Source organism: Falco naumanni, chromosome 2 (genome assembly GCF_017639655.2).
Source record: "Falco naumanni isolate bFalNau1 chromosome 2, bFalNau1.pat, whole genome shotgun sequence".
NCBI classification, from domain to species: Eukaryota; Metazoa; Chordata; class Aves; order Falconiformes; family Falconidae; genus Falco; species Falco naumanni.
The window spans coordinates 618,299-642,543 of NC_054055.1; the positions used below are offsets into that span (position 1 = coordinate 618,299).

General features: G+C 50.5%; 1 protein-coding gene across 3 annotated transcripts in view; it reads left to right on the forward strand.

Annotated features, from left to right (window-relative positions):
• The window catches only part of SLCO2B1 (solute carrier organic anion transporter family member 2B1), a 61,157-nt gene that overhangs the window by 5,871 nt on the left and 31,041 nt on the right, over positions 1-24,245 (forward strand). For 2 of the 3 annotated variants that reach the window (XM_040583802.1, XM_040583801.1), the window contains exons 2-6: positions 8,105-8,207; positions 19,636-19,773; positions 19,874-20,036; positions 21,525-21,752; positions 22,816-22,914. In XM_040583802.1, the coding sequence (XP_040439736.1) occupies positions 8,127-8,207; positions 19,636-19,773; positions 19,874-20,036; positions 21,525-21,752; positions 22,816-22,914 (709 nt within the window). In that variant the 5' untranslated portion in view covers positions 8,105-8,126. The remainder of the gene's footprint in view (positions 1-8,104; positions 8,208-19,635; positions 19,774-19,873; positions 20,037-21,524; positions 21,753-22,815; positions 22,915-24,245) is intronic. The other variant, XM_040583800.1, reaches the window with a different exon arrangement.

Below are 24,245 nucleotides of genomic sequence, written 5' to 3' on the forward strand. Positions count from 1 at the left end.
CCGCTGGGCTTTGCACTGTGTCCCCAGGCTGGATATGTTGCTGCCTTTGCCAGTAGCAAATACACCTTGAGGATGCAACTGGCTTGTCATGTTTCTTCTGGTGGCCACATTGGGTTGGGTTGGGCCATGGAAGTGCTGGTCTCTCCCTGTTGACTGCCAGCATAGTCCAGCAGGTGGTTCAGGGCCAGGTGTCCCCAGTGCAGATGTAGGGTCAGGTGAGTTCCGCAGCTGTGTGACAGCATCCACAGCTGCAGCTCCTCCACGTGCCTCACTTCCATGGGAGATGGCGTGAGAGTTCCCATCTCTGGGTGAGCTCCCACCCCTTCACCGCATCTTGCAGTGCTGAGGAAGGTGAGGACACCTCCAAGACAGTCTCCAGCTTCAGCAGGGCATGACGAGGAGGGCAGGGAGCTCTGTGAGACCTCATCACGAAAATGGGGAGGGCTTCATCCTTCCCAAGTCAGAGGGGTGAGGGCTGGCAGGGACCAGAGAGCAGCCGGCCCTGCCCCATGCCAAAGCAGGGCTGCTGCCTCTTCTCATCACCCATGGTTGTGTTTCATGGGTTTCAACACCCATCTTTCTCTTTCTTCTAATCTTTTAACTTCTTGGTAACAGATTTCCTTTGGCTTAGCTTCTTGTGAGGTTTCTGTGACGTGTTATCCCTGGCACATTTCTCATTGCAAGGAGTCACCAAGCTGGTCTCATTTTCACTTTCTTTTTGCCAGTTGGTGCAAGACAGAAACAGCTTTTGGGAACATCTACACATCCTTTTTTATTTCTCAATCTTTTTTCCATGGAGGGAATGATGTGTATACACTGTCTTTTCCCTGTGTTGTATTACGAACATCATTGCACCCACATTTTCCAAACCGGCTTCCCATTTAACACAGGCACGCTCATATAAATACACACACTGACACTATTCCAGTCTTACCGATGTGATTGTAGATTTATTGAGCAGAAGGAAGACAGATTATGGGATATTTGCTGGCATTTTGTCTCCCCTGCTGGGATTTAATTTGCTGTGTTACATTCGCCGTTATTTACCCAAGCTCTGCTGAGCCCAGCCTGTGCTTTTCCTTGTTCAGCTAGCAGGAGCCATGCTGCTATTAATAAAGGCATTGTGATAGATTTATGTCTTCAGGAATGGGACAGGACGCTGGTGCCACTGAGCCTGGTCCCCTGCTATGGCAGCCAGGACCATTGTGCGAGTCCCAGAGAAACTGGGAGGTTTTAGGGTACTTCTGCTGGCCTGCTGTAAAAGAAAGTGTGGCCTGGGGACAAGTGGAGCATCTTAATCTGTGCTGCAAAGGCTTATGAGATTATCTGGCCAAGTTCTGTACATATGGGGGCTATTCCCCACATTGTAGCCCCCCACTTTGCGGGTCACTATCTCCTGGGAGCAGAGATGAGACGTCAGGCAAGCAAGGCTGTAATTAATGGCAAAGTTTTATCGTAGCCTGCTAGCATCAGTCGGTGTGGGACTGACCTGCTGGCACATCCAAGCTCAGCTCCCTGTGCCCACAACACCCGGGGCTTGTTGTGCCAGGCTCTGCCTTTCCGAGGGGTGCTGTGACCCAGGACTAAACTGTGGAGAAAACAGGACTCTGAGCAGAAATCCGTCACCTGCAGCTGAAGGAATAGTATCAGCTGATGGATCTGCAGCATCAGGCACCTTTGCTCACTGAACAGCCATCCATCCATCCATCCATCCATCCATCCATCCATCCATCCATCCATCCATCCATCCATCCATCCATCACCTTCCCTGAAGTATATAAGTAAAACCCATGGGTGCTTGGTGGCTGCTGCTTGGGGTCCTGCCGCATGAGCTGCTTCACTGAGCCCCTGCACTGAAAACATCCATCTCCCAGAGGTCACCCTAGGTGAAACCTGGCCACCTGTGCACCTCACTGGAGTCCCAAACACTGCTGTTGAGCATGGAAAGTCCCTCTGAGTTTTATAGGAGAAGCAATTTTGCTTGAGATTTTACTCGCAGGTTTTTTAAGGAAGCAATTTTCTGCTTCATCAGGGTGCAGCGCTGGCTTTAAAGGTCTTTGTGCCAGGGTCAGCGACACCGGTTGTGGTCACGGATCCTGCCACCTCTGCCTGTCACCTTGCATCCCACCTGACGCCAGCCTGTCAGTGTCTGTGTCTCCCTAGAAAATGAATTTCACACTCCTGTGATTTGGGGTAGGAAAGGTGAAATGCGCCATCGAGCACTCCAGCAGAGCAGTGCCTGAATTGTAAATACCTCTGCAGGCCGAGATAGCACCTCTCCCCTCTGATGAAGCATGCAGATGAAAACAGCTGTGTCGGAGCTGATGGGTACAGCTGTACACAGGAGAGCAGTGCAGAAACGGCGGGGCTGGCCACAGCAGCTGCTTGGTCGTGGGGCTTCACTCCTCATGGTCAAGGAGGGGAAATGAGGATGAGCAGTGAAGTGTTTGGATGAAGATGCTCAGAGGGGGTTCTCATAGCAGGACTGCAGCAGCCTGCTGCCCTGGGAGCTAGGGAGATGCGAAGGTGTGATGGGGAGCAGATGCTGGCTGCGTTTGTCTTTGCTTGCCATCCACGGTGAAGACCATCGTGAGCAGGAGACCCTTGCTGTGAAGGTACCTCCTTCGGGAGGTGTTCAGGGAGAAACGTGCCTTTGCCCTTACTCCTTGCCCCACTGTTATGTTTCTTAGACATCCCTTCCCATCCATGTACGGGCCAAGCTCATCCTCTTTGGCCAGTAACTCACCAGGCAGGCTTCCAGTGGCCATGTTCTCCTGAGCTGTGTCTCACCAGGAGCAGAAGACTGAAGTCAGAATCACAGCGTGGTTGGGGTTGGAAGGGACCTCTGGAGACCATTTAGTCCAACCCTCTGGTAAAGCAGGTTCTCCTAGAGCAGAGTCAAGCAGTGACACCTCCTCTAGCTTTGCAGAAATGTCCCGTTGCCAGCACCAGGAGACCAACATGCAGAAACCATGTCTCTGGGGCTGGTTGGAGGGGGCTCGGGAGGGAAGGGGGTGCTGCCAGGCTACCCTCTGGTCTGAAGGCAGCTCGGATCCCTCACTCCTGCAGGCAGGGATTTGCACGTGGCCACAGCCTAGTTCTCCAGCCACCCCAGCCCTCTAGACAGCCACAAAATGCAGCCTCTGATTCTCATTAAGCACGTTGTATAACCATGGTATATTGTGTAAACACAGCCTAATTGCTCTCGAGTAGCTAATAAAGATAAGTGGGATGGCCACTCTGGGCTTGTGCTTGTAAAGGGTGCTGGCCTCCTGCATTCACAGCATCTGCAAGAGCCTGGTCTCCAGTTAGGTCCTTCCTTGCAGTGCTGTAGAAGCAGCACCACTGCTTGCCAAAAGGCCTTGCAAAATGCTTCAGCCTTGCAAAAACACAGCCCCCGCTGTCACAGCCCACAGCCTTTCCCTCTCCCAGTTTATCCACTGCTCCACAAACACTTTATAGAGGCAGGTGGTATCTATTCCCTGGCTTGTTCTTGGGGAAACTGAGGCACAGAGATGGGAAGCAGCTTGCCCTGGGAGTGGGGTGCTGTTGGTCCTGGTCTTGCAGGGCTGGGCTGGAAGCAGGTTTGGGTCAGGTTTTCCAGAATCAAGGGGTGGCACTCTGGGACTGATTATTCCTTACCTTTCCCCTTTGTGCTGGTGTGGCCCCTGCACGCTCCACAGGTACCATGGCCAATGCGCTGGGATGCCTGGAGCAAGGCAGGGATAGGAATTCCCACAGCGCATCCTCTTCCTGGGGTGCCGGAGGGGGCTTGGGCCATCAGGGACCTGAGGGCTGCAGACCTGGGCCAGGCAAGTTCCCCCCTTGCCCCAGTCCCACTGGGTTTTGCTCTTTTTGCTCTCCTCTGCCCTTACCCCATCATGGGTGTATGTTCTAGTATTTGCTGTCTCATCCCTTCTTTCTGCCTCCTTCCCCTGCCGTACCCAGCCTGCAGCACCAGTTCTGCCTCCTTCCTGCAGAGGAGCAGATTTAGTGAGACCTCTTGACGTTACTTAGGAGAAATAGCACTAGTTGAAAATAGTCTTTCTTTCCATCCGGAGATGTCCATCCGCTAGGAGAAAAAAGCAGCTCTTGCCAAGCAAATGCCATCCCCAGAGGGTGCTGCCACAGCTGGGCTCGATCCAGACGAAGGCAATAAGCACCAGTCCGACCTCAGCATGCTGCTACCTTCATGCAAATTATTATTTTTTTTTAATCAACTAAGTCTTATCTGCTTTTATATTTGGTCTGCTCGTTCTCCTTTGTGCTGGATCAAAATACTTTTCTGTTTTATTTTATTCTTAAAGAAGCGTGGATGGATGGTATCTAAGTGCAATAGGTTATCTTCATTTTCAGCTGCTGGCAACCTTTGCATCATCTCAGTTCCCCGCTGAGTGTTTCCTCTCACAGTCTTTCGGGGCTCTCCCACCTCCCTCTCTCACAGGCAGTGCACACGCCCAGGCAATACTGAAAAGGAATCAGGAAACCTCGCTGGCGGTGAGACGGAGGTGTGCGTGGTGGGATGGAGTCAGATGTGGCTGTGCATCCTTGGCCACCAGCTGCTGACAGATGATTGCAGGTTGTCCTTAACACAAAAGAAATTTGTGGTGAATCTGGGGCACGGTGAAGGGTGAGGGACGTTCATACCCTGCTTGGGCAGGGATTACTGAAAACATTTCTACCAGTGCTTTCTACCATTTTCTTCTGCTGAGAAGACTATGAAAGCTGATTAGGGAAGAAGTTGGACTAATTCCAGGTGTAGCAGCTTCCTGGACACTCTGAAGTGTTAAAGGATGCACACATTTACAAAAGGTCCTGGAAAGGATGGGCAGGGGGACCAAAATATTCCTCCAGACCACAGGATTTGTTGTTTCCAGGTCTAATTGAGTGCACCTTTGGTGCAGAGGGCTAGCAAAGACATTAATACAGATAACCAGGGCAAGAAGGGCATTAAGCCTACAGTGATTACCACTCCATGAGCATGCCCATCCCTGGAAATCCAGGCTCAGACTCCTTTTAGTTTCCCCCCGTTGCTACCCTGGATCCCTTTTTCTTTTCCCTGCATCACCCCTGAGCTTTCAAGAGGCTCCAGCAACAAACTTGGTAGCTGTAAATAATTCATCACAGCGCTGCTTCCAGAGACAGGCAATATTGGATGCCATGGTCTGGAGAGAGGCAGGTGCTTTTGCTCTTGTGCTGCTTAATCCTCCAGAGGTTCCAGGGAGCTTTTCATGGATGCTTTAATTTACGATCGAATTTACTTTATTGATCCCATCCTGTATTTTGTTGTAGCAATATCTTGTCTCTTGAAATGGGGCTGAGGGCAGCAATTGCTTTTTGCAGAGGATGCTGTGGAGCTTGTAACTCAGTGGAGTGCAGGTCCCCCTCTTGAATTTACTTCTGAGCACTGCACTTAAGGGTTGTATAAATGCCATTGTTAAGGCAGTCTACATTTACTAGAGTTTACATCAACCTGAACATTTTTTTTAACTTGTCTGAGGCTGTGGTATGTGCTCCTTTGCCTCTCATCATGGGGGAAATAGAATTACACAAAATAATAATGCAAAACCTTTCACCCCATTTGCTGTAGAGCTTGCAGATGCCACTGAGGTGGAAACATCTATTAGAGTGTACTGAACAAGCTAAAGCCTAATGTGTTTAACGTGCCTCCAAACAATACAGTTTCCTGAGCAGGAAGCCTGGGTACTAAAAACCCAACAAAGACGTCATCCTGCCGTGCATCATTCACTCCACAGACATAGCAGGTGAGAAGGGAGGAGGGAGCGCAGGTCCAAAGGGAAGGAGGTCAGCGGGGCAGGGAGGGGAACGGTGGCTTCCCACTGATGTACATTTCTTTGCACGGTTAAATTTAGGTGGTGGTTGGGAGCCAGAAAGCTAGCGTGGAAGGATTCTTCCAGTGGAGATGCAGAACCACCATGGGTGAAAATGAGAGGTGGGAAAGGAGGGCTTTAATCCATCACAGACCCAATGTATGGAGGGATGGAGAAGGGCTTGCTGAGCCCCGCTCCTGCAGGCAGGAGCTTCTGCCTCTGAGGCTGTAGGGAGGTCCCCAGCCCCCACCTTCATTTAGGCAGAGCGATGGTTGGCTGTAGTCAGCTCTTGGGAAGGCAATTTGGCCAGCCAGCATCTCCAAAGCCTCTTGATCTCATGAGCACAGTTCTGCACACCATGCCCTGGTGAAGCCACCAGCCCTGTGTGATGGGGAGCTGAAACCACTTACACCCCATGCAGACATGCAGCAGCAAATGTGACCTCAGCCACAGCTGGTGAGCTTGACCTCGCCTTGGGGAGGTGGCGGAATCACCATCCCTGGAGGTGTTTTAAAAAACACATAGATGTGGTGCTTAGGGACATGGTTTAGTGGTGGGCTTAGCAGCGCTGGGTTAACGGTTGGACTTGATGATCCTAAAGGTCTTTTCCAACCTAAATGACTCTGATTCTATGATTCTGTGATTCATGTCTGGGCAGTTCCCTCACACTTGGCCTAAGGCTGCTCCAGCACCATCCAAGAGCTGAGCTAATGCACAGTTGGGTTTTTCTTCTCAGCCTCTTCTCCCATCTCTCCAGTGCTGTGGGTATTTTTCTCACTCTGTAGCACTGACCATCAGCTATAGTGTCAGTGAGTAAATGCATATTGCAAACAAACCTACAAAGCTCAGACAGCTTGATACAGTGCAATATGTAACGCAGAGGCTGGATCCTGGTCTCAGATGTATCTAACCAAATCAGAGGAGCTTATCTGGGGTTTGTGGGGCTGAGCTACCATGGAAGGAGAATATGGCTCAAGGGGGTTTGCACCAGCACGGTGGAGACCAGAGCCTGCCCCATGCACTGTGTGAAGACCCTAAGACACTCTTTGTGGCTGGGGTTAAGGTGGTATTAGGGGAGGTCTGGAGATCTGTTTCCTAATTTAGATGGTCAATCTAGGCAGGTGGCTGATAGCAGACAAAAAGAAGACAAGATGTCTCGTGTGATTCAAGGATATGAAGGGGTTGATCAGAGCAATTAGACTCCCATAGCTTGGGGCAGTAACAATTGCCCACATCCCTTCTATGTGTATTGAAATAATTATTACAGGATCAGGATCGCAGAATAGATGAGATTACAGAACCAGAGTCACGGAATGGCTGGGGTTGGAAGGGACCTCTGGAGACCATCCAGCCCAAGCCCCTGCTAAGGCAGGCTCTCGTAGAGCAGGTTGCACTTTCATGTCCAGGTGGGTTTTGAATGTCTCCAGAAAAGGAGAAGGTTGGAAGGGACCTCTGGAGATCATGGTAACACTCCTCCTAACGCAGCCCATCTGGCTTTCCTTTGCCGTGAGGAAGTGTTGCCGGCTCACGTTCAACCCCAGGTCCTTCTCTGCAGAGCTGGTGAGCCCACAGCCTGTGCTGATGCCTGGGGTTGTTCCTCCCCAGGGGCAGGACTTTGCATGAAGTTGAATTTCATGAGGTTCTCCAGCCTGTTGAGGTCCCTCTGGGTGCCCCTTTCTCCATCCCATTGAGGTCCCTCTGGGTGCCCCTTTCTCTATCCCATTGAGGTCCCTCTGGGTGTCCCTTCCTCCAGCCTGTTGAGGTCCCTCTGGATGACAGCACAACCATCAGCTCTGTCAGTTCCTCCTCCCAGTCTTGTATCTCCAGCCAACTGACTGAGGGTGCACTCTGCCCCATCACTCCGGTCATTGAAAAGGATGTTAAACAGGACTCACCCCGATAATATTTAAAGAACATCGTCCATCATTATGTTGGAAGGCGTTGGCCCCAGATATGCTCTTGTATGGCTGGGATTTTGAAATACTGGGATCTTGGCCCAGAACTGCTTTGTTCCTTGGAAGTGAAATGATTGATAATTTTTAACCTCTTAGGTGCCTTTGTAATTAGCACGTTAGTGTTTTGCATGCTGCTGTGTTGCTTTGTCGAAGTGAAGTGCTAAGAGAAAATGAAAACCAGGAATAATTAACAATTCCTTACGATAACTGTGTGCCTGCTGTGGGGGTGTTTGCAAGCACGACAGGATTTTGCTGTGCTGAGCAAGGCGAATTTAGGCAGAGCAACTTAGCATTGTGCTGAATGATTTATTTTGGCAGGCGGATAAAGCAGACTGACAGGATGACAAGTACCGCTACAAAGAGCAGCTACTCGGATCGCTCCCGGAAAACGCTCTGCAGGAACCCATTTCTCAGTATCAAGGTAAATACCTCCTGCTTTCTATAATCCCCTCTTGGATTACTGGCCTGGTAAAGAGGAGTTTAACTTCCTGCAGAAGGCATTGATAAGACTTCTGTTTACCAAATGTATTTGAAAAATGCGGCAGAAGTGCTGTTGGATGTGCAGCATCCAACATCAAGTGGTGGGAGAGTGATGCTGCAGTGCAAGTTTAACTTGCAGCTTCTGCAGTGTTTAACAACTGTCAGTGAAATTCCTGCAGCCCCCCCCAAAAAAAAACCTCCAAGAGAAACAAATCCCAGATCTCAAAGCAGCTATGAGCCTCGGTCTTCATGGAAATAATTTTTTTTGATGATACCCATGATAAATGCTTCTATGTAATGGTGGCAGCAGAGATAGAGGAAAGGGGGAATTGATGCTTGAAGCTTAGCACACAGCAGCCTGCAAAACTTTGGGTATTAGTCACCATTTAGGCAAGGAATGGCATCTAGTTGGCTTCCCTTGCTTGAATTTATTCATGGAAAACGTATGTCCTAAGCAATGATTCAGGCCACCCGCCCTGCGACACCTCCTGACCCTGACGCGAGCTCACCCAGCTCCTCCTTGTTTTGCTGTTGGGTGTCTGGGGCCATGCAGGGAGACGGTTCCTCCACACCTCCACCCAAGAGCTCTGCCAGGCCCAGTGCAGGCAGCTAGACGAGTGGACTTCGTTAAGCCCTTTGCAAAAGCCCCAAGAGCTGCTTGTGGTGGGAACAGCAGGTGGTGGTGGTCACTTCTGCACAGCAATCTGATGATCGGAGGGCTGCCCAGGGAAGGCACAGGACCAGCTTGACTTGCCAATGTAGGCGTGAGGCCACATTTCCCCTGTCCTGGAGCACCCAAACCGCTAAGCCATGGGGAACCCTGGGTGAAGGTCCCTTTTTCGCCCCTTATCAAAGCTGGGAAGTGGCGTGAGGCTGGATGCAGTAGCAGCTGAGATCTTCTGGTGGGGGGGCCACTGCTGCCTGTTTGGGATTAGCATGTTGATGTTGAGCTTGCCTGCAGGTATTATGGTCTCGCCTCCTACCCATGGCTGTGTTAGTGCCAGGGGCGGGGGTCCTCAGCTTGTTATTTTCATGCTCAGTTGTTTGCAGAGGAGGATCCGTGATCCTTGGCTGTGGAGGTGGTGGGGAATCCTTTTCTCTTTGTATAGTTGGTGGTAATAGTATTTTTCTAAAAAGTCCCATGTAATGATGATGATCACACCACTTGTGTGACTGGTGGTCTGCTGCAAGGTACTATTGATGACGTGTAGTGACACTCAAAAGAAAAAAAAGGGTGTAAACATTTTGATAAGACATCTGCAAAGTGGAAATAATAACCAGTATTGACCACAGTGATGTCAGGAAAAGCAAGTGCTCAGCTTGCATCAAAATCAAGTTCATATATCTGTCTTCTTTTCCACAAAAAGGACATTTTGAAAGTTTTGCGTTCTTTTCTCACATGTCACAAGGAAGCAGGAAACTAAAAATAAGCCAGGTATTGGCCTGGCTGGATGGCAGATGCTATGTTCGATGGAGCATGTTGTTTGGCTTGTGAACATCAGCTTTCAAGATGCTCTTGTTTAAACAGGCAGACGACAGCCAGGGAGTGCTTTGCTATGGGAACAGACTACTGCGAAGTGGGAGCTTGAGACACACAGGTCTGAGGGAGCCAAAGGTGGTATGATGTGGGAGCAGGTCCAAAACGGCTGAGTGAATAGATGGAGAGCAAGATGGAAAATGCTTTTTCTGTTCCTATGCAGTCACAGGTTTGGGGATTTTCTGTAATATGTAATACATATTACGTGTATGTAATATGCAGTATTACATACATGGTTTAACATGGGCTTTTCCTAGCATGCCACTGCAAGCGTGTGTGGAAAATTATAGTTTCCTTTACCTAGGAGAGTTGGTAGTGACCTGGTAAGCTGGGAGACCAGATTCCTTATTCTTCCTGTTGTCTTTTCATTTAATTTTTAATGTAAGCCAGAGACAGTCATATATACCTTGCTTCTTCAAAGTTATAGAATCGCAGAATCACAGAAGGGTTTGGGCTGGAAGGGACCTTCAAGACCACCCGGTCCCACCCCCCGCCAGGGGCAGGGCCCCCTCCCCCCAGCCCAGGCTGCTCCCAGCCCCGTCCAGCCTGGCCTTGAGCCCTGCCAGGGATGGGGCACCCACAGCTGCTCTGGGCAGCCTGGGCCAGCATCTCGCCGCCCTCACGGGGAAGGGTTTCTTCCTCACGTCCAACCTAAATCTCCCCTCTCTCAGCTTCAAGCCATTCCCCCCTGTCCCACCGCTCCCTGCCCTTGCCCAAAGCCCCTCCCCAGCTTTCCTGTCGGCCCCTCCAGGCACTGGGAGCTGCTCTAAGGTCTCCCCGGAGCCTTCTCCTCCCCAGGCTGCACAGCCCCAGCTCTCCCAGCCTGTCCCCACAGCAGAGGGGCTCCAGCCCTCTGACCAGCTCCGTGGCCTCCTCTCGGCCCGCTCCAACAGGTCTGTGCTCTTCTGTGTCTTACGGCAACGCAGTGCTGTAAGTGTCCTGCCGGACTCTGTGCAATCCCAGGTCCTCTCCGAAGAGGAGCTCTTTGCAGAACTACGGGCTGCACCTGGGCTGGCACCCTCTCTCCTGCAGCATCTGGTTCATTCTCTTTTGGCCGAATAATTGTACTTCTTCAGTAGTGATCGCATCATTGTCTATTGCTACGCTCAGCGTAGTTGCAAGTCAATTACCTGACTCGTTAGAGAGTCTCACCAGGCTGTAGAGAAAAGATTGCAGCCAGTGTTAAAGGCTTAAGATTTCTTTGTCACTGTTGTGGGGAAGCTTTTGGGTTTGGGGTTTTTGTTACAAATGCCGGTAAATTTAGTCCACCTCATCCCTTGTGGCAGAGGTGAAATGAGCTCAGAAGAAGTCACCAAGGCACAGGGCTACCAGAGTTGCAGAGGCTGGAGGCACAGGAGAGGGGAGAGCTCGGTGCCGTACGGCCCTGAGGTTTCTCCCCCACTCCTCTTTTCAGTCCATTCAGCTGTTTCGGTTTTGAGTTTTTTTTTTTTTACTTACCAGCAAGATTATATTTTAAAATAAAATCCCATTGATTTTTCCTTGTGGAGATGTTTTAAAGAGGTTTGAAACTTCAAAGATTAAAGCTGCTGAGATGCAAAGTCAGCTCGGATCTGTGAGCAGAATCAACGTCTGTTTTGCTGAGCAAAGGTGTCTGTGAAGGTAGATGTAGAGGAAACTCTTGGTGGGGAGTTTTGCAGGCGAGTCCTGGGCAGGGCAATGGGCAACTCTGAAACCACCCATGCCTGATACAGTCTGCTGCTTGCTGAAGGGTCCCTGGAGCCCACCCTGAGAAGGGCAGAAGTAAAGGATACGGTGGACACCAGTTCTGCTTCTGATAGACACCCTACTGCTGGGTTTGTGCTTGGAAAGCTCAGCAGGGAATCCCTGACTGATCTCTCCGGGGCAGAGCAGCGTTGCAGGAGGCTGCAGGGATGATTGCAATCACAGCAGGCTGGGAGCAGCCACGATGAAGCCATTGCCAGGTGTTACCCTGGCTGCAGCCGGTGACCAAGGAGAGCAAATCCTCTCTTCTGATTCTATGTTTCACATTAAACTGCTGAAGGAACTTGTTTTCATCCCTAAGGCAGAGATGACCTGACCATGCATGTCACCGAACACACAATTATAGTCAGCACAGGATGTTTTCCCCAGATCTTTTTTTTTTTTTTTTTTTTGCTTTCAAGAAGTTAGGTCACCCTATCCAGTTTCTAAATGACTTCCTCAGAAAACATAATGTCAAGTCCAGGGTTTGAATGGCTCTTGCAGAAACACAAACCCATTGCACAATGTGGTTTATGCATTTGAAGTAGATGAAGGACCAAAAATCACAGCACAGCAATTTAATTTTTTAGAAATAAATAAGTAAATAAATAAATAATAAAAAAAATTATAAAAAATCTCCAGAGAGAGAGCTTGTCACGAAAACTCTCCATTTTTGGTTGCCGTGTGTCAAAATGCAACTCAGAGGCATAACTCAAAACTGTCCTTCTGGGCAGTGCTCCTGGGGCTGATGGTCTCTGAGCCTTTAGAGATACCTGTCATGAGTTCCTACAATCCATCAGAGCAGATTAAATTAAGTCAGCTGCTGCTTCTCTTCAAGTCCAAGGTCTTGGCTTGGCTTCAAGCTTGGCATTAAGCATCTCATGATGGACACACAAGTTTGGGGAGGAGCAGTTCTGCTGAAGAACTGCTTACGTGTAGACACGAAGTAGTTTGGGATCCTCTGATGGAGACTGCTACAGAAGGAGAAACTTTTTTGGAAGGCCTATGTGTGCGTTATGGCAACAGCTCACCTGCAGATGAAGAGGAAGCAGGCTGGAAGTGACTAATTGCTTGGCAGTAAAGCGTAGTCCGTAGTGTGAGCCACCGTAGTCAATATAAAGATGTTTTGTCCAGTAAAACTGGGATACCTGGGAGACATGAAAGTCCACTTGGACATTTGAAGACTGTGGCTGAGAATGCGATCACTGCTGGGTTGTTTAAGGTGCACATGTTTTCAGGCATTGTGTGTTGATGTGGTCAGTGAAACCCCTCCTGGTAGGGGCCCACGTAGGAAGGTGAGCAGCCCCAGGGCGATGCCATGGTCCCATGGCCATGTTCCTCGTCCCTGCCAGACCCTGCCTGTTGCCATCCTGTACCTTGAAGACATGCCCAATGATGTTAATGACTCAGAGGTGGCTTCCAGACTCATTAGCAGACACAGCTGTGAATCCAACATCCCTCCTCAAGGGATGGCATGCTTCCCAAAGCCATCGAGGAGCTGGCTGAGGACATTCACTCTCTGTGGGAGCTTCAGCCCTTGATGTTTTCTGCTCTGTGCTTTAGCTCAAGAACAAACCAGAGCTGACCCTGCCCCGAGCTTTTATTACAAGTGGATCTATGCAGTGGCAGGGACTCGTGCCCAATTACATGCAACTGGTATTGATTGAAGTGGAAAAAACTGATTCCTCCCAGGCCCATTTTCCCCTCTCTGTATGCACAGCCTAGTGCATGGGATTTTATCATGTGCTAAGGCACAAACCCCTTTCTTAAAATAGCAGCAAAAGTCTCCCAAACACATGGAAACAGCGTGATAGGGACTTCCCTCTGACAACAGGGGCAAGACTGGGTGTGCGGCTTTCAGAGCCCTTACATGGAAGATCTGTTGCCAAACTGCACGATCAACACCAGGAACACAATGGAAGCTTTGTAAGAATTTTTTTGCAGACCACTAAGAGAGGGGGTATTTGTGTTCAACCCCCAGATCTGCAATTTACTGGCTGTTTAGGACTGAGTACATTTCTCTATTCTCTTACACTACGGGAGAGGGAGCAACAGCAGCTTGCTGATGTGATACAAGCTTAAGTAGAGCAAAGCCTGCAAAAATATATGAAAAAATATAGAGAACAGCAGAAAAGCAGCAAGTTCCTTCTGGTGTGCATGATTGCAGAGAAGCTCCTCCTTTGACGTGTGGTAGAGCAGGGATGCACCCATCCCAGTGCTGGTTGTGGAGGGTGTAAGCATTGGGTTGGGACATCGCTGCCTGCGGGTGAGGGCACCTGAGCACAGACCTGGCAGGGATGCTGCCCTTTTAGGCACTCTCCATGCCTCACTGGTGACGGGAAGTGGTGGTGGCACAGCTCCAGAGGAGGAAGGTTGCTCTGCACCCTGGCACTGCAAAGGAGCTGGTTTTGGCAGGGCTACATCGGTCCCTGGTCTAGTGCAACATCTGGAGTTATCTCAACGGAGAGCCTGAGCAGACTCTTATAATAATGTTTCAGATATGTTTATATTAAAAAAGCCATTAAAAACCTCTCCCTTCCTTCCTCCTCAGCCTATGCAAGTGCTTGTTTGGATTCTCTGAATTTTTTAAATTCTACTGATGTAGATGGGTGAAATTATGAGTATGGCTTGGCCCTTTGCGGGAAAGAGGTGCCAGAGAGCTGGGCTTGGGGTTGCTTCTGGGAGAACCCAGCTCTGGGGCTGCTCCTGTCTTTCTGTGGATATGTCCTGCTGTCAGGACTCAGGTCTTGGGGAAAAGGCTAGTATCTGCAGACCCAGGTCACCTTCTGATCTTCTCCTGTTGCTGTGGTAGCCCATCAGACCTAGGCCAGCTGATCGCACCAGTCCCAAGTCCAGTCATGGAGGAACTCCAGCCTCGAGTCCTTGGGAAAGGTAACTAGATGGCATGGAAAGGTGATGCTATATAGGATCTGCCTGCCCTGTGGCATGGGCTGTTTCCCAGATCTAGCTGAGAAAGGTGTAGAGTGGCACCTGAGTCTGAATGTGGTCAGCCCTACACCAAATATCACAGGAGGTTCCAGGGGAGCCCCGTGACAGACACACTGCTGGGTCTCAAACACCGACCACCATCATCATAGCTATGATGGGGCAAACTGGAAATCACATGACAACAATTACTTTATTTCGCACTCATTAAAATATTCCCCAGCCTAAAACTGCCCCACGGTTAGGGCGGTTGCCCGCAATGACTCCCTGAGGAGCAAGAAGGAGACTTGGCCTTGCAGAGCTTTAATTGCAAGACCTCCCACTTTGCTACCTTAGGAAAGCAAATCACCATCATAGAGAAATGGGAAATGCAGAAAGTCTGGCAGATCCTGCAAAAAGCCAAGTGTCTGTGACATCTTCCCCAAACTAGCTGCTTTATAGTCACTGCAGAAGTTGGAGAAAATGCAGGCAACAGTCTTCACATTCCTTGTTTGTTTCTTCCTTCTCAACCACTTCTACCTTGATTTTGACTTTGAAAATGTTTCCCTGCTTGCTCTGGGGTTCTGACTTGTGCCTGAAAATGTTTGTGCGGCACCTAGTACAGTCACCATCTGGGTACCCAGGCTTTCATAAATCTTTCAGTCTTTGCTCTTTCAACACACACAGCGCAGAAATGTTAGATGTTGGCCCCTCTAATGTGTTTGGTTGCTAGCAGTCATTTTTAGAAAAGGCCCACATTGAGGAAAAGAGATTGAAATGTTTAATTAAAAACTGCTATTGATAGCTTGATCTTAGGAAGCTCTGCCCGGCAGCCCATGGGGATTTCCTTCCCTTTGTTTCTTCCTGCTGTTTGCACTGCGGTTGGATGCCTTTGCAGCTCTTTCACCGCCCTTGCTCCCTCGGTCGGATATGGTGCATCCCTGAGGGCTCTTTCTGGGCTGTCTTTAACCACCCCACCAGCTCCTGGAGTTACCCAGGCGCCCTGTCCTCCACCTCTGGTGTCCGTAGGCTGCTGCAATCCCCTTGAGATGTCATGACACCAACAATATCCTCATACCCTTGCATTGACCCAGGCTTGTGCTCTTCTCTGTGTTCCCCAGAACCTGCAACACTGCTTTTCTTTTCCGGAAAAGGGAAAGATAAGTCTATCAAAATGCACTGCAGATTTCAGTGAAGGAGCTCTCTGCTCTCCACGTCAGGATGTTTATCCCCTGAAGTCCTGGCCTCCAGACTGTGGCATGGAGGGCATCCCCCAGACCTGAGTGTGGGGGGTGGTGGTGGTGGTGTGGTGGTGCTGGAGACAGGTGATGGTTGCTCTGTGGGCTGTAGAAAATGCAGGAACCTTCTTCTAGTGAAGGGGTTTGGTCCCCATGACTGGAGCTACAAGCAGCAGGTTGCTGCAAGAAAATTATAATCCTCCTGTGATGAACATTATGGTGTGGCTGTATTCTTGGGCATCTTAGAGCAGCTCCCAGTGCCTGGAGGGGCCGACAGGAAAGCTGGGGAGGGGCTTTGGGCAAGGGCAGGGAGCGGTGGGACAGGGGGGAATGGCTTGAAGCTGAGAGAGGGGAGATTTAGGTTGGACGTGAGGAAGAAACCCTTCCCCGTGAGGGCGGCGAGGCGCTGGCCCAGGCTGCCCAGAGCAGCTGTGGGTGCCCCATCCCTGGCAGGGCTCAAGGCCAGGCTGGACGGGGCTGGGAGCAGCCTGGGCTGGGGGGAGGGGGCCCTGCCCCTGGCGGGGGGTGGGACTGGCTGGTCTTGAAGGTCCCTTCCAGCCCAAACCATTATCTGATTGCATGATTGCAAAGGCAGGACCAAGCCCGCCCTTGGACCTTCACCCCAGCACAGGCTTGGGGAACCACAGCTAGACACATTGACGCCAGTCCCTGGATCAGTTCCTCCAAGAGGGGAGGGGTATTTTGTGTACCAAGACTCTGAGCAGACCTCAGCATACAGCTCACCTGGCTGTACCTCTGAATTATCACCTACTCCATGACTTGGCCCTGGGCCAGCTGCTACTTTTCCCCAAAAACTGTGAAGCTGAGAACTGGGGACCATTCCCAGCAAGTGTTTTGGGTGAAACTGCCCTCTTCTGAAGTCTGGTGGAGATGGATGCAGGCTACTGTTCCCAGTGGCCTGGCTATCAGAGAATGGTCCCCAGCTGGGTTCATTTACAAGTATAGACTCAACCTTCGGGATTCAACCAAAACTGTCTTTGAAGGGAGGAGACCTGATTCATGGCTCTTGGTGACCTGATTCACTCCATTTCGGCCGCATTAGGCTTACGATGTGGACAGGATTCACAGCCTGTACTTTGAGAGGGTGGAAAGGAATGCTCTGGGTTGAGGCGTTTGTTCCCTGGGAGCTGATAAGGAGGCATCGTTTGATTGTAGTGTGTTGCCTTCATGTGTAACAGCGCTGCTGCCTGCTGCTTCTCCCTCCTTTTGCTGCAAGCATGAAGAAGCCAGCTCTGCTGGCAGGGAAGGATTTAGATGAAAGCAGGTTTTGTAAGGTTAGCCCTGCTGAGATCTCCTGGGACAGAAATGCTTGTTGGTGTGCCTGTCCATATGACCTCTGGTGTCTTGGAGGTGCTGTAGGCAATTACACCCTGTGGTTCTCAAGCAGAGCTGAGCTTATGCTCTGCAACAGTTGGTCCTCAGGGAAATCTCCCCCTCTGTTTACCAGGGTCATGCTGGTGTCAATAATGGTCTCATCTTCCAGGCACAAAGACTGTCTTTCTGGACCATACAAGTTAGAGACCCTGATGTTGTGGTCAGATACAGAACTGTAAACAAGTGGGTTTTGCTGCAGGACAAAATGCATCACCATGTGTGCAGCCAAAGACAAAGAGGGACATACATCTCTCCAGCAGATCTACGGTCCATGGGCCTGTTCCTTCTTTTCCTGACGGGTCACCAGCCGTGCTGTGATCTGATGGCGAGCAGCAAACAGCCCCTGGACCCAGATGCCTGGCGCTGACACCAAGCCACTGCAAATCCTTTGCAGGGCCATCTCTCTTTTCTGTGCTTCAGTTTGCCCAGATAGAGGAGAGTAAAATACCAGATTCCCAAACCATTTTGACCTCCTGTGTTGAAGAGGGTGTGAGGCTGCTGAGCTGGTGTAGGCCAACATGCTGTGAAGGTCTCGGATTTGGGTACTCGCTGGCCTGTGTGCTGTGGGTGCCTAGGAAAAAATGAATCTGGCTTCAGCATTTCCATCTGAACTTGTGTATTCAGGAAACAGTACCTGGACATAGTCAGCACATCTTGCAGGAAAGTAGGAGTTTTAGCAAAGCTGACTCTGGGAAAGCTTTCCTTAGGCTCATTGATGTTTTCTTGGTCAAAACTTGTTGCATCTCTCAGTGGTGACATGAGCCTGGAAGGGGGAAGGTTGTGGATTGCATCCTGCTTTGTATGATGCCAGCGCATCACTTTTGGTGGTGATACCCATACCCCAATTTTCCAGTTGTCAGGGAGCCAAGGGGGCTTGACCATCCTCTTTTTGCCTTTTTGTGCTGTAAATAGTCCCTTTGCCTACAGAGCAGTCCAGTTCGGCAGCGACCCCACTTCAGCCCTGGATCAGAACAAGACATAGCAGAAATCCAGGCCAGGCTGAGCAGCTCCTCTGGGCAAGACTACTGCCTGGTGAGAGCTGGCTGCAAAACGCATGGAGCTGGAGCAATGCCCCACTCCAGCCAGCAACTGGGAAAACTTCTACCAAAAGCAGCACCCTGTGGTTTTCGGCAGCATCTAAGGCTGAGGGTAGAAGCTCTGAAAGGACCCAGGGATACTGCCTGTCCTGCGCTCAGTTGAGTGGTCTGTCTCACAGAATCATAGAACCACAGATTTAGGTTGGAAAAGACATTTCAGATCATCGAGTCCAACCATTAACCCAGCACTGCCAAGTCCATCACTAACCCATGTCCCTAAGCGCCACATCCACACTTCTTCTGCCCCCCCCATGGACGGTGCCTGCACCCCGTCCCCGGGCAGCCTGTGCCAGCGCTTGGCCACCCTGTCGGGGAAGACATTTCTCCCAGTGCCCACCCTGAACCTGCCCTGGTGCGGCTGGAGGCCGTTCCCTCCTGTCCTGCCGCTGGTTCCTTGGGAGCAGAGACCGACCCCCCTCGCTGCAGCCTCCTGCCAGGCAGCTGTAGGGAGCCAGAAGGGCCCCCCTGAGCCCCCTGTTCTCCGGGCTGAGCCCCCCCAGCTCCCCCAGCCCCTTCCCCAGCCCCTGCCCGGCTCTGGACACGCTCCAGCCCCTCCGTGGCTGTTTTTCACTTTGTTTTAACTCGTTTGGGGACTGGAAGGATGCCTATGGAGAGCCATGTGGCAGCGGGGAAGGAGACAGCTTGCCAGCTCCTTTCCTTTGCTGAGTAGTTTGCAGAGCTCTGGATGAAGGGGAGGTGGTCACCATCCCTCTTTCGGCATTTGCAAAATGCTTCTGCACGAGGGGCAGGAAGATGGATGCTGCTCTCTAATGGTGTGGCAGGTCAAGCCACGTGGGAAGCAAAGCACCAGTATGTCCCAAATTCTGGAAGAGATGAGGTCAGATGATTTTCTGGGGGACGACAGTCTTTGATAAGGTTTCCTTCTGCAGGTGGAAAAGAACCATCACATTTTCTGAAAGGAGATAAGTCCTTTACATCCAGGGCCTCCCAGGAAGGAAAGGAAAACAGAAGGTCTGAATTACTCTCCCTGACCTCCTGATTTTCTCTAAAGAAACTGTTTGTTGCTGTGTGTGGAAGGGCTCATTCCTGTCCCAGAAGAGCTGCTGCTAGCACTGGGGATGGCTGCCTGACTCGGGCTGGACAGGAGCGGGAAGGTTGTGCAACATCCCACTTCTGCTGCTGGATCTCAGGGTCAAGGCCAACACAAACTAGCACCATCCCAGCTGAAATGATCCATTTGTCCAAAGCCACTTTCAGCTGAAGAAAGCAGACTCTCCTCGCAAATACTAACCCTATTGTAATTTTTGCCAGAGCACAGTTTAATGGCCCTGAGCTGATTTCAGAAAACTGCTGACGGCAGGTGCAGGGGTAACATTTCAGAGGCTCATGGTCAAAGGTTTTATGTTCAGTAATCGTGCCTTTGTGTGGGACATGCAGTTGGTTCTGTTGCAGCTCCCAGTAATCGTGCTGGACACTCTCTTTTTGTATTGGCAGTTCTTCGTTTTCTGCCACGGGCTTCTGCAGCTGTCCCAGCTCCTGGTCTCCGGCTATCTGAAGAGCTCCATATCGACCATCGAGAGGCGATATGGCCTCTCCAGCCAGACATCAGGGCTGCTTGCTTCCTTCAACGAGGTGAAAACCAGCTTGCTTCTCCCAGTCTACCTGGTGGATGCTGTCCCCGTGCTCCTGTCGTTCCTTTGTGAGACCTCTTGGTCTGTGTGTCCTGCTGCAGGTTGGGAACACGTTGCTGATTGTCTTTGTAAGTTACTTCGGGAGCCGAGTGCACCGACCTCGTTTCATCGGCTGCGGTGCCATCCTCGTCTCCTTGGCTGGGTTCCTCATGTCTCTCCCCCACTTCATAACTGGACCCTACGAGTATGACCGGTCCGTTGCCAGTAGGTACTCTAGGAATATATGCCTTTTGTAACAGAAAAAGAGAATTACTTGCCCTGGAGGGGTTGGGACCTGAAAGCTGTAGGTTTGTCCTCAAGAAATTTTAATTTTCTGAGAAGGTAATCATCTCAGCCCTGAGAGGCAACAACTGATGGTGGGAAGCAGAGCCAGGGGACAGCTGGAACCATGGGCAAGGGCACGAAAATAATCAAAACGTAAGCTGTGCCTCTGGTTCCCCTTGCCTTCTGCACACCCACACAGCAGGCAAACACCGGGTACTTCTGGTCTTCTCCAGTCATCTGGGCTCTCAGCTTCCACGAGTTGAGCCATGTTGTCCTCATGCACATGAACTGCTCCCTTATTTTCCTAATGTAGATAAGAGAAAGTCTCATAAACTCTGTCACCTGAGGCCCTTTGCAGAAGGGAAATGAGAGGTCTGGGAAGGAGCTTGACTCAGCCCAATGTCGGGGGCAGCTTTGGGGGTGAAATGCTGTTGTGTGTAATAAGGGAGCATCAGTTTCACACCTAACTTCTGCTGCTTGTGGGGCACCTCACCCACCCATCTTCCTCTGTCTAGCTGAGCCATCTTTCAGGGAACGCTCTGAGTTTTTGGATCCCACCAGAAAATCAACCTCCTGTGAGAAATGTGCAGGACTAAATCACTCACGGAGGAACAGGTCAGGGTGGATTTGGGATTTGTCCCTGAAAGAAGGTGAAGGGTGAGAAAGAAAAAGAAAAGAAAAAGAAGAAGAGAAAAAGAAGAGAAAAAGAAGAGAAAAAGAAGAGAAAAAGAAGAGAAAAAAAGAGAACCTTCACTCTCTATTACCTTCCCAAATCCTGCCATGAAGCTCCAGCAAATCTTTTAGAAGCCTTCATTAAACAGCTTTTTTCTGACTCTTCAGAGAGAGCACAGCTGGTTCACACAGCTGCAGACAGCAAAGGAAGACTTAAATAGGTGAATAATTCATGTCTGCAAACAGGGGTCAGCGGCTAAGGACAGTTTGGAACAATTAGCTATGTTTCAGCAGTGCTGGTGCGGGTGGCCCTGTGTCGTGCACTCAGAGTTGCATGTCATTTGGGGCATAACCATGGAAATCCTGCTACAAACACCACCACCGCCTCCCTGAGCATTTTAAGGAAGATAAAGCTGCTAGAATCAGCACTTTCACTTTGCAATCCATTTCTGGGTAAAACGCGTTCTGGTTTCCTGAGCAGCTATTCACAAAATCTGCAGGTTTTCTCACTTACCTTTATTGCAAGATCTATCAAAGGTCCTGGAAGTGATCTCAGCTCTGCATTTTCAGCGGAGGTGGCTTTTCATGGCACACGCACCCATCTCACTGTGAACACCTGCACAGCAATCTCTGCACTTTCTTTGCATTTTCCTTCACCTGACATCTACCAGGTGCATACCTACACGCTTGCTGCTGTCTTAGGGAAACGCTTTCTCCAAACCAAGCTCCTTAGATCTGCTCCCCTTGTCATGGCAGGCATGTTCAGCAACACCACCGACCTGTGCCAGCCTGGGGTCCCGGGGTCCTGGGGGAACCTCAGCAATGCTGGCTGCACCCCCCACGCTGCCAGAGAGAACCACGAGGTTCTCCTTGTCTTGTTCACCGCCCAGGCGCTGCTGGGCGTTGGAGGTGTCCCCATCCAGCCCTTTGGGATCTCCTACATCGACGACTTTGCAAGCGAGAGGAACTCCCCCCTCTATTTGGGTAAGGCTGGGGTTGCTGTGGGAAGAGGGGAAATCAGAATTAAGTTAATAGCAAGGCCAGATGACTAATTTGCATTAATGAGAACAGAGCTGGCTATAGCCCTTCTGCTCTACCGAGCTCTAGGAAGGTTTCCACAAAAATAGCTTATCATCTGCTTCAAGTTTGGTCAAACTGCAGACAGACCAGGGGTGCTGGAAAAGATGATTTAGGGGAGATGCTGGGACTTTGGACCTGAGAGTGATAAGCTGGAGATGGGTGTAATGACTGTGTCCTCCACCAAAAAAGGCTTCAACAAAGAGAACAGGAATAATCTGATCTCTGTGTTCACAAGAGGCAGCTATGGGCTGCAGATGCTGCCATGAAGATTTTGTTTAGATATAGGGAATATTATAGGAAGCTAAAAAAGCAGCATCAACCATCTGGGAGGTAGGCAAGTATCCTTCAGCAGAAGGGCTGCTGGAGAAGATACACCTAAAAGGGATGTCTCAGGGTGGTGGGATGGATGAGGTGGTCCTTACAGGTCCTTCTAACTCTTTTGCAGCTGTTAACTGTGACAGCCTTTTGAATTGAATGGGACAGCAAGGGTGGCTCAAACCCAGGCCATTACTGTCAAGAAACTGGAATTACTGCATCAAATGTTGCTCTAGTAGATGCTCCAAACCTACTTGGAATGATCACCTCTAAGAAAGGAGCTGAATCTTAGATTTGTTTAATTTTTTCATCAGTAATTCACTTTTATCTCCATCTTGTAAAAAAACCCTTTGGATTTTTTATGCTGAGGGGCACATCTTGTTCCTGGGTGTATTTCAGTCTTTCTAGGAAGCTGAAGAAAAGTGGCAGGAAAGAGCTGAGTTTTGCAAACCTTTCTTGTGAACGGAGCATGGAAAAAATAGGGTTGTTATCTTTTGAAAGGGATGAGATAAGAAAGCTGCTAGGGAAATAGCCTGTGCTGGAGGCAGATGTGGTGGGCACTGGTCCAGCCCAGTCCTGCCTCAAGGCATCTCTTGCCCCCGTGGTCCCTTCACACAGGGCTGAGCCCCTCTCTGCTCTCACCCCTCTGCAGGCATCTTGTTCTCCGTGACCGTCATCGGGCCGGGGGTGGGCTTCATGCTGGGCTCTGCCATGCTGCGTTTTTACGTCGACATCGACAAAGTCACTGGAGGTGAGTGAACGTGCCCTCAGAGAGGCAGCCAGCACCCTTCACTCTGCATCCCATTTACTGGGCCAGCAGCAGTCCAGCCCCACTCTGGGCATCCCACCCCCCAGTGATGAGGGTGCAACCTGTGGGGCAGGGGCTTGCTCCCTTTGCCTGCTGTCTCCCCTCTTAAATCAATTCCATCACCGGGGGATGCTCTGAGACCGCTCCCATCAGCGCTGGAGGGGGGTGGCCCAGATAAATGTGTCCTTCCCACCTGACCACGCATCTGCAGGGTTAAACCTAGCCCCATGGCTGCTGGTATCCCATATTTTAATAACATCCTTCAGACCTGGGGAACCCTCACCCCTGGGCTGCTGCCAGGTCTGATTAGAGGGTTGTCCATCTGCATTGTGCTTTTAGAGCAGACCTGATGTCCATTCTTCTGCGAATTTTCTGCCATATGCCAGCAACAGCAGCTGGCCCGTTCTGCTGTCAGCCAGCAGCGGGGAAGAGTGGGGATGTGGGGGACGAGAAAAACCTGGAAAAAAATGTGAAAGAGAAAGATGGAGGGAAAAAAATAAGAGAAAAGGAATGGAGAATGGGTACCAGCACCCTGGGGTGTGAAGGAGCAGAGGGGAGGGGAGGGCGGGAGGAAGGAAGGTGAAAACAAGTGGAAGGGAAATGCTGAATAGGGCAAGGAAGGAGCGTGAAAGGGATTTCCTTTTCAAATGTCTCTTCCTGAGCCGTGCTATTGAAGTATTTGTAGTCGTCTCCTGTTTGGCTGCTCTTGAATCTTGGCTCTTTCCTGGTTATTAACAGAGCAAACACACATTATACAACTCTGCACATCCTCATCTGACAAAAAGGGCAGACAGGCTCCTTCGGGTGGTGACCAGAGAGCATCAGGTCTGAGGCTGGATGAGCAGTGGCTGTTGACGCTACAGATGCATTAGTTTTGGCTCCTTCTCAGAGCCTCCAGCTCGTTCCCGCTCACTGACTTCACCAGGTTTTTTTTCACCTGCACTTTGTCAACATACACATTTATGATATTTGCATCACAAAGAGCACAATCTAGTCTTGACACTGCCACGTCCAAGCTTACTGCTGCAGCTATCCATCCTCCTCAGTGGGGGAGTCTTGGTGAGATGTTTTTTGCTCATCTGCCTCTGAAGGATGAAGAAATGGGATTAGGGTCTGCTGTCTGCCTGCACACCCTGGTGCTCGGTTCTCCTAGGCCACCTGCTGCAGATGGATGCTGAATGAGAAATGTGCCTGAGTAGCCAGAACTGGAGATCACCCAGTTTTAGAGCTACCTTCAGCCTACTGGGAAAAGCTAGCGAGCTGTGGCTGCTTAA